The sequence below is a fragment of the Fomitiporia mediterranea genome (genome assembly GCF_000271605.1).
Source record: "Fomitiporia mediterranea MF3/22 unplaced genomic scaffold FOMMEscaffold_8, whole genome shotgun sequence".
Taxonomy (NCBI): Eukaryota; Fungi; Basidiomycota; class Agaricomycetes; order Hymenochaetales; family Hymenochaetaceae; genus Fomitiporia; species Fomitiporia mediterranea.
In genome coordinates this window covers 678,184-688,193 of record NW_006760393.1, presented here as the reverse complement: position 1 = coordinate 688,193, position 10,010 = coordinate 678,184, and the positions used below count along the sequence as shown (strand labels likewise).

Sequence of the window (10,010 nt, the reverse complement as noted above, 5' to 3'; positions counted from 1 at the left end):
AACTTATTGTTCTGAAGTTGAATCAGACTTCTAATCTAATAGTCTTCAATCCAGTTCTGAGCCTAGGTGGCTGTGTTGCCTTCCTTTATGAAGGAGAGGACAAATAGGACACAATCAAGATCTAAGAATAGATTAGTTAAAGTAACAGTCATGTATAGTTTGACTTAGTACTAGAAGTCCTTAAAGTACTACCTATTAAAGTCTAAAGGGTAGACTATATACACTTTCTTTCTAGAACAGGTTGTAACTTCTGGAACAACTAGAACAGGTTCTAAAGGGGTTAAGGGTACATAGTTAGTAAAGGCCTCTTAGATAGAGGTCTATACATATTAAGCTAGGTTTGCTTATAACTACTAATCTAGTAGGACAGTAGGGGTGACAGTCAGTATAGGAGGGTCTATGTTTATACTACAAAGGAATCAGTACTAAACTAAAAGGGGTAATGAATAGAAGAAGAGTAGTAAAAGTTTAAAAGGGTTTAGAAAGTTTAAAATTTAAAAATGTAAAAGGGTTAGGACAAAGAAGAGGGATTAACACAATAGTAAGTACTAATGCTCAAAATGTAAGAGAGTTGTAGGGTAGTAATAGGTAGTTTTAATCTAATGTCAGTAACAGTGTAGAGGGGACCTGAAGGCTTAGTAAGAGGACCCAGGCTACAACTATCTTACACAACAGAAATACAGAACACAAGTACTAGAATGTAGTCAGAACTCACAGAACAGGTAGAGAGAGAGAGTAAGACAAGAGTAGAGTATATAGAGTAAGCCTAAGAGTACAGGACTACCTAGAGTAGACAAGATCAAGACTACAGGACTAGTCTGATCTTGTACACCTATATATACTAAACTACACAAGAGTACTCAGAGAGTATAAGCTACTAAGAATGATAAGCTACAAAGAATGAAAGAAAGGAAGGTCAAAGATAAAGGTACAAAGAATGAAGGAATAGACAAAGGGTAAGAGACTATAGAATGAACAAAGAATGAAGGGATGGTTAAAGGAATGGAATGATGAAGTAAGGAAGGGTAGTAGTAAGAGTTAGTATACATATAGTCTATAGACAGTACTCCTAAGGGATGAAAGTCCTAAGTTCTAGTACAGAAGGGTGTAGAACTCTTAGAACTGAAGGTAGGAGAGTAGAGAACTGTAACAACAAGTGTAACAAGGGATGTTACTCAAAATCCAGATAGTACTCTTTATATGTTTCTACTACACTTACAGGATATGTATAATGAGACAAAAGAGATTCTCACAGAACACTATACTCTAATAAGAACACAGAGATCTGTACCAACACTGTAGATTATACATAAGTGCTTCTATCCTGTACAAACTGTATGTTACTACTTGTCCCAACATTGTTTACTGTCCTACTGTCTGTATCCTTCTCCCCTGCTTCTTTCAAATTTATTAGGATACAGCTCCTAATAATGTCTAAAATCATTAGGTTTACAATTGCTTGTACTATTCCTGCTGCTCCTGATTCAAGGTTCACAAGATAAATAGTAAGTATTGTAATACTGTACAGGGTAAGACTATATATCTTGTTAGCAAAATTACTAGGAGCTCAGAAAGCTCTCTTACAAGACATAATATTTAGCCTAGTCCTTAATGAGAATCCTGACAATGTAGAGTCCCCTCAACCCAGGAGATAGTTTCAAGCATTTGTATGCTTTGCACAATGTAAGGATGAGCAGACAAAATCTGTGTACTAGTAGTATAATCCTGTCAGAAGTCAGAAGTAGTAAATGTATTCATTGTTAACATTACTATAATACTACTATTAGCTATAGAGGCCCTCTTTCAGTAGCACATGTTTTGCTACCATTATTTATCATCTGAATCTGAACTAGAAGTAAGTTAGTACTATAGTATAAGACAAGGTAAGCAAACAAATTACTAGGGATCCAAATTGTACCATACAGTATAGTTACAACCTGTTTCAGTCACAGTATGATCTGTACTTGTACTAGACTTTGAGACACCAAATACAGCTTGTATAAAACAGGCTGTATCCTGTATCCTATTAGGCCAAATACAGCTGTATATGACTGTATACAGAGTACAGACATTCAAAGAAGATTTTCAGTATTAATAACATGTGTAGCACAATTTATAACTATTTCTTCTCTTTGTATACCTTATAATATACCTTTTATACATAAAAACACCAAATTTAGCTAATCTTAGGGTCAATGTATTAATATTATATTATTTATCTTCTCAAAATAGTTAGTCATGTAACTATCTTTTATTACTTCATACAAATTATATTTCAGATTTACTGAATATATTGATGAAAATGGGCATAACAAGTGCTAATTTGATAGGGACATACATATAAAGTAATAATAGGCCTTTTTAACAATTTTAAAGTATATTAATTATTTCTTTCTATTAATATAATATTAAATTTGTATTTACAAGCATATTACCATATACAGCTGTATACAGTACACACTGTAGCTGTACTTGTGTCCTAGAACTCAAAAAACAGTTGTATTTTTACAACTGTACCCTGTACAGGCCTGTACAGAGTACAGTTGTACCTGTATACAGTACACTCGGATCCCTACAAATTACCACTGGATTTCAAAATACTAAAGATTAAAATCAACAGTGTACTGACTGTACTAATACTAAATAGAATTTTGAGGCAGATATTCAACCACTTATCTAGCAAGGCTTAGCATAAAGTAGTCAATTATGAAAATGAAAAGACTTACTCATGTGACACAGAGCCAAGACCTGGATGAGTATAATATCTGACTTTGTATATGAGCCTCTAAGGGCCTATTAAGACCAATTCAAGATCGGATTCTTACATCCCATTAGTACTATACTGAGCCAATCTAGTTAGTAGTTACTGATTCAGTAGACATAACAAACAAAGGATTTAGACCTGCACCACTAAGTAAATATGTCCAGCCAGTTATTTGGCCTTTATCCAAAGTTGTAACTGTGTAAAATGCAAGATTACAAGCAAGCTCAAATCTAGGAAGGGTGATATTCAAGCTAAATATAATGAATATAACAACAGATATAGTTACTTACATTTTGAGGGAACTTCCAAAGTCAGTAACTGTCTGAGAGAGACATTAGTAAAATTCCTCCTTGTTGATAAATTGCTTCTCAACATGCTTACAGATCACAAAAGCAGTTCCTCCTAAAAGTCCAATGTAGCGGAGCTAGTCCATCTTTTAATATTTAGACACCCTTTTTCAAATATTGTGATAAGTACATACAGAAAAGAATACTGTGCTATTGAAATTCCATGGATTTGACTGTGTTGTATGTGTTAGACAAGGAATACATAACAATTCTGGAGCAGAACTTACCCAGAAATATCTGATCTGTATGAGTAACTAATATTAATAACTGTATTGCATGATATCTGCACAATTCCTACCTCCTTGTCTTTAGTGATGACTGCCAGAATGTTTGTCAAAAATCGGATCACTACTACAAGGGTGCAGAATACTATGTACTAGAGTCATAAAGCACAGCAGTGAAAAGTGCTATGGAATACATTGTGCAGAAACAACAACAGACATAAGCAGTACAATGGGTTGAGTAAAAGGTGAAGCTGAAGAATACTTTATAAACAAAAAGCTGGACCCCAGAAACACTAACGTCCTTGAGGTTTTTGTGAACAAAGGTATCTGAAGAGTTGTTTATATACTAGCCAACTTTTGTCTGATTTACATTCCTAAGCTGCTTGTACCAAATATGTGGACACCAAATTTTCTTGAGAAATACTTTGTGCAAGCTTGTCTGACTGTTGAATGGTAACATAAAATGCTTCCATGCTATTGGATTGTAGTACTTGCTAGTGTGCCTCCATACAGACACTGAGCAATGCATTTAAATTAGATAGTATGTATGTCAACTAACACTCTCGGCTCGTTGATAGCTCTGATTCCAATTCACTCCTTTAGAATAACATTTGATATGATATGGAAATGTTGAGCCACATTGATCTTGATAAAATTTTCTGTCTTCTGTGTATGCTTTGATTACTTAACATGCTTGTATCACAGTAATTTGCTGCAATGTATTTGCTCTGAAATACTTTATCCAGGTTCATTCAGTACAGTGAATACTAGTGTTTACTCGGTTCCATCAGTATTTCAGCTCTTATGTTTCCCTCCGAGAGCCAAGGCTCAATAATTTGCAATATGTGGGACAGGTCTGATGCAATCTTCTAATCATGCTGAGACTTTTACGCTATTTAGTTTATATCTAAAAGCAGTTACGCCGATCACGCAAACTTTTTAGTTTTTCTTTCTGTGCTCTGCAACCACCACGCTTGTTTCATCAAATTATTTCTACATTATCCACCACCCGTTATTGCTGCTCTTTCTTGATGGTTAACAAACAACTTGGACTTGACTTGGACGAAACAGAGGCCGGGCCGTCGCACTCCAGATCTCATAGCCCGGTTTCACACTCTGGATCTAACCGCGTCGAAAATGATGTCGGTAGCGAAGAAGAGTATGGCAATGACGATTCTGCTTACAGCGAAAATGGCAATCAGCGAGATGAACTGGAAGAAGGCCTGGATCCCGAAGGCTTTGCAGGACCCTCTCAGACCAGAACTGTGCAGCCATTAACTCCAGAGGCGCTCGCCGCATTCCGTGCAGCGCAAGGACGAGCTGGCGTAATATATATTTCGCGCATCCCTCCTGGTATGAGACCCACGAAGGTCCGTCATCTCATGAGTCAGCATGGTGAAGTGGGACGAGTGTATTTGCAGCAGGAAGGTATGTGCTTTGTAGCCACTTCATTCCCTTCTCACGTCACTGAATGAATACCGATTTACACATACATACATATATATATATAACTCCATATTAAACCTCCTTCATATTCGCATTACGCATGCACGTCAACAAGACCCGAAACGTGCATATCTCCGCAAAAAGTACACCTCAACAAAGAAAGCCAACTTCACCGAGGGTTGGGTCGAGTTCGCAGACAAGCGCGTCGCACGCTCGGTAGCAGAAATGCTCAACGCGCAACCTATTGGGGGTAAAAAAGGAACACGTTGGCGAGACGACGTGTGGACGATGAAATACCTTCCGAAGTTCAAATGGAACATGCTCACTGAGCAAATCGGTCCGTATCTGCCATGCTTTCTTTCTAGTCGCTATTCTGACGTGTTAATCAATTTGTTTATTTTCATTGTGATTATTTTGTGCAGCAAATGAAGCAGCCATCCGCACCGCTCGTCTTCGCGTCGAGCTTGAACAATCTCGTCGCGAGCAAAAAGACTACCTCCGCCAGGTCGAGCTCGCCCGTGTTCTCGACAAGCGCGCCAAGCGCAAACGGGAGGCATTAGAGAAGAGGGGTGAACGGGTGGACGCGAAGACATCTCTCCTCCCACCGCTAAAAAAGTTACGGAATCTTTCCAAAGGTGACGAGCAGGGGGATAAAGATAAAGATATGGAACTCAAGAGAAAACGAAGGGACCAGACAGGGATGTCGGAAGCTGATTCTGGACAGCTTGAGAAGGTTTTAGGGAGTGTATTCTAGACTACATGTTAACGGATGCAATACATATCTCGGGTACAGATTCACTGGCAAGTGTACCAATGGGAAACTCTTATCTCAGTTGTGCGGAAAACACTCATCGGATCCTAACTGAATCGTCAACTCCTGTTGCTAACACTCATGATACCAAAGTAGCCAGCAGTCCGTGAATTTCAGTGTATTGATATTATCAAATGGCATAATTGCCTTTTCGTCTGAAATGCCCATCGAACTACCTAATCACAGTATATATCACATTACCGAGTCTCGAAACAATGGAGGAAGGTCGAATGCGGAATGCAGAATATCAGCCACTCAATGTCAATAATTCAGCTCTACATCACCCTCTGCCACAAGGTCCATGTCATGATAGCTGACCTTCCGCCCCGCAGCAGCGCGAGGGTCTTCTTTCGCGTCAGGCGGAGGTGGAGGAGCTCCACCGCGTGCAGAGCCGTTTCGACGGCCTCCAGGACCAGGTTCGAGCGTCGCGACGGGTTTTGCGGGTAATCCTTCGATACCGTGCATCGGGGCGGTATCTAGGGCATAGCCGCCGATACGGTCCCCGAGCCGTCGCCCGCCTCCATTGCCCGCCGCAAGAGGCGGCTCGTCACGAAGACTGCGTGTCATTGGCGGCACTTGGGCAGGTGGATATGGGTAGCCGTATGGATATCCTCCATAGGGATCGCCACCTCCATTTGCGAAGGGCGGGTAAGCTCCTGGGTAGCCATAGTATGGTGGCGCTCCAGGTGCGGGGCCCATTCCCGCTCCTCCGCCGCCGACACCACCGCGGTGATCCATGAACGTTTGAGGCATGTTCTGGAAGCCGTATGCCTGTGGAGGAGCAGTCGGTCCGGTCCCGGCCTGCTGTGGATAATGCGTGAAAGGTTGAATTCGCTGCGGGTCAAGTACGAAGTTATTGTAGTAAGGTAACTAAGAAATAGTGTGTCAGTACTCTTCCTCGTTAAAGAGTTCAACTACTGGCTCACGTCTTCAAGTTGCTTAACAAGCTCCGGGTGCTTATTCGCTACATGCTTTTCGACGAATGACGGTGCCTTGAAGAGTTTAGAGCATGTTTTGCACCTGAACTTCCCCTCATCTTCTTGTTTGACATGAGGCTCGACAGCCTTTGTGAGTTCACTAATAGAGAACCGAATAATGATTAGTTTGTGGAAACGAATCAATGAGATATGTAGAATCGAATCAACGGAATATGTGGACTCGAATCATTGGAATACGTGGACTCGAATCAATGGAATTTGTGGAATCGAATCAATGAGATATGTAGAATCGAATCAATGGAATATGTGGACTCGAATCATTGGGATACGTGGGCTCGAATCAATGGAATTTGTGGAATCGAATCATTGGAATATGTGGACTCGAATCATTGGAATACGTGGGCTCGAATCATTGGAATTTGTGGAATCGAATCAATGAAACTTGAAACGTACTCTTCATAGCGTTTTCCACCATATTCACGTGGGTCGATGCCATCCCTATTTATTAAAAGGGCAATCCGATTATCCAACCATTCTACCCATCTCTCTTCTACGTATCGCGAGGACAAAAAGGCCTGAGCTTCAAATATCTCCGAAGGAAGTATAATACACTGACCATTGCGCTTCAAATCTCGAGAATCGCTATGTTTGGGATCTCTTTCTCTAAACATACCCTCTTTACTCTTGTCCTGAGCCTCCTTTTCTTTATCTTTTTCATCTTCTATTTCATCCTTCTTTGCGGCGTCTTCAGCGCCTTCCCCAACCCCCTCCGCGCTTGCTACCTGATCACCCTCTCTCTGCTTTGCGCTTGCGCTTGCCTGCTTTTCACTTTCCGAGGCAGGCTTCTGTGGCAGTGGTTTACGCACATGCTTGATGCACTTACGCTGCAACTCTTCAATGTGGTCGGAGGTAGACACGCAGTAATAACAGGTATGGAAAGCCGCACGTAGGTAAGCGAGATACAAATCCAAAGCGATTGTGTTCTAGTCGGGCCATCAAAAAGTAAGTCAAGATTAGTATTGTTTGACGAATTCGAAGTGCAAAAAGTACTGACCTTCTTAACCTCCAGAGCCTTCGCTTCCGCTTCATTCGCAGGTTCAGGCAATTCCGAGGTAAGCTGAGCGATTCGCCGCTCAACCGCATCACTTCCTTTCTCTGGAGGAGTCTCATCCTCTGATAAAGCATCCCGCGTCAATATGTCCTCCGGAGGCGGCTGGTCTCCGCCTTCCGCACCGTCAGGTTGTGCCGCGGGAGGCTCCGGTCGGAAAGTCCGCACGCGCTCGTACTCGTCTTCAAGGATCGTCGCAATGCGTCTTATTTGCGCCAAATCCTTTGCAATACGCTCCGGACGACTGGCGACCTCTGGAGTGGTGCGCACCTTGCCAGAAAAGGGCCGAGTGTTATGATTCAAGTGAAGCTTAAAACCTTCAATCTGCAGTGCGTATTCGCGTTAGTAATTGTCGAAGACATGTCAATATATCAACGAAAAGATACCTTCTTCTCGCCAAGCGTAGACAGAATGTTTTGCATGTCAGCATGTTCATCAAATTTGATCCAACCTGCTCGATAATAATTGCGCTTTTGCATGGGATCTCCGAGTGCGAGGTAAACAAAGCTGTTATACTCTTTAAGGACCTACATTGACGTAAGTACAGGTTCGACTTTAAAGGAGGACGCTAAACTCACAGCTTCAAGCTTCACTCTTCCGATATCGGGAGGAATAGTACGAATCATCACTTGATTGCCTTCAGGCAGAACAGACACTTCATCTTTCTCAGAATACTTTGAGTCATACGACGTCTTTCCATTTGCATCGTTCTTAACATTCCCTGCATTATCTGCGGCTTCCTCTTCGTTCTCAAGACCCAACCCAAAGTCTTCTTCGGGTTTCGTAGGGCTCTCTGGTTCATCTGCTGCACCACCTTCAGGAGCAGCTGATCCCTCCTTCGGCGACTCGCGCTCATGGTCATGACCCTCGGTCTCGTCGGCGTCGCCTTCCCTGTCAAACTTGCCATTCTCAAGGTCATTAAGGAATTGGGTCATACGGCCGCGCCAGCCCACTTTGCGCACCCGGGCACGCAAAGCCGTAAACTCCGTAGCAGGATCGTACTTCTCTGCGAACCACGGAGATTTTCTGTGGTGCTCAAAAAGCGTTTGGAGCTACGATACAAGATGTAGTTCAGCGCACAGGGAAAAATAGCAAAAGGTCGGTAATTATCAGAATAGTAACCAAGAACGGAAATTAAACCGAAACACAAGTCCATACAGTTGTAAAAGCGGCATGAGGGAAAAGTGACAAACAGGAAGAGACATCAGCAAAAACACTGACCTGCTGGGCGAGGAAGTCCTTTTTATACTTCTCCCACCTTGATTTGATGCCGTTTCGCGGTTTTGACCCGTCACCTGCCTCTTGTTCAGCTGCTTTGTCAGCTTGGTCCTCGTCGCTGGCTTGTTGTGGATAATGGTAGCGGAACCATTCAGCGTACTGCTTGAGACTGGCAGGGTAATCTAGTGTATGGGGATCTACCGGTGCTCGTGAAGAACGTGAGCCGTAACCATGACCGTGTCCGTATTGTCCACGCCTGCCTGGTGGCGAATGACCATACAACCCAGATCTGTGTGCGTCTGATGGACTGTCAAAATACGACAACATACACGATTCGTCATTTCTCTCACCGTAGTCATCGTATCGCGGACGAGGATCGTATCGTTCTCGGTCGTACGGCGACAAGGACCGGCGTCGTTTGCGACCCACTGCGGCACAGAGTTGCTAAACAAAGAATACAAGCAGCGAAAAGAAAACACGAACTGTCATCGTAAGGGGGACTGCGACTCCTGCCACGCCTGCCATAGTCATAGGCAGCTCTATCCCTTTCATAATCGGCCCAGGCGCGTTCTCTACTGTAGGCGTCCCAATCCCGGTGATATGTATCGGGAGGATAAGAGGGATCAGGGTACGCCGTACGTCCATACGCACTGCGGGATGGTGATCGGGAGCGGTCACTCCTGTGCGAAGGCGCGTGCGAGGCAGACCAGGAGGACATGAGGAAAGAAGGTCAGCGGTGAGGACGCAAAGAGCGCAAGAGTGCAGGTGGAGAGGTTTAGCTGAATATAACAACGAAGAAAGAGATTATAGACGAGAGTGAATCAGAGGATGCGACATAGCCAGAAGCGAGCATGATGAAGCACAGACCTCTCGGTGAGCAGCTTGCGTACGCTGTGCTCCTCGACACCGTGGAGAACGATGCTCTCGATGTCGGTGACGACGTGGACGCTGCGCCAGTCGCGTCAATTCCGCATCCAGACCCTGAGTCCCACGGCTCTTTTTTGGTTAGCTTGAATTGGCCACCCACAGTTCAACTTGAATTTCACTAAGTCAAAATAAAGTCCTTTTCTAATAAAATACATGTTCCCCTCCCTAATCCTAGCCAAAACCCATCCTAACACCCAAACCTAACAACCCAACTTATCCCAAACCTA

At 43.0% G+C, this 10,010-nt stretch overlaps 3 protein-coding genes across 3 annotated transcripts; 2 read left to right on the top strand and 1 right to left on the bottom strand.

The window, feature by feature from the left end:
- The first annotated feature begins 4,362 nt into the window (after positions 1 to 4,362).
- Positions 4,363 to 5,580, top strand: FOMMEDRAFT_125338 (uncharacterized protein). Its single transcript, XM_007268077.1, has 3 exons — positions 4,363 to 4,763; positions 4,897 to 5,118; positions 5,204 to 5,580. The coding sequence occupies exons 1-3, from the start codon at positions 4,367 to 4,369 to the stop codon at positions 5,533 to 5,535; spliced, it is 951 nt and encodes a 316-aa protein (XP_007268139.1). The 5' UTR covers positions 4,363 to 4,366; the 3' UTR covers positions 5,536 to 5,580.
- A 120-nt stretch (positions 5,581 to 5,700) lies between these two features.
- FOMMEDRAFT_169094 (uncharacterized protein) lies at positions 5,701 to 9,702 on the bottom strand. Its single transcript, XM_007268076.1, has 9 exons — positions 9,340 to 9,702; positions 9,207 to 9,284; positions 8,860 to 9,155; positions 8,217 to 8,690; positions 8,025 to 8,165; positions 7,585 to 7,962; positions 6,984 to 7,513; positions 6,519 to 6,669; positions 5,701 to 6,462 (listed from the first exon to the last, which is right to left on the bottom strand). Exons 1-9 carry the CDS (start codon positions 9,572 to 9,574, stop codon positions 5,854 to 5,856), a joined length of 2,892 nt encoding a protein of 963 aa, XP_007268138.1. The 5' UTR covers positions 9,575 to 9,702; the 3' UTR covers positions 5,701 to 5,853.
- Positions 9,703 to 9,707: 5 nt separating this feature from the next.
- FOMMEDRAFT_157971 (uncharacterized protein) lies at positions 9,708 to 9,915 on the top strand (the record flags this gene model as incomplete). The annotated part of the gene is made up of 2 exons (XM_007268075.1): positions 9,708 to 9,860; positions 9,907 to 9,915. The coding sequence occupies 2 exons, from the start codon at positions 9,708 to 9,710 to the stop codon at positions 9,913 to 9,915; spliced, it is 162 nt and encodes a 53-aa protein (XP_007268137.1).
- Positions 9,916 to 10,010: the final 95 nt, after the last annotated feature.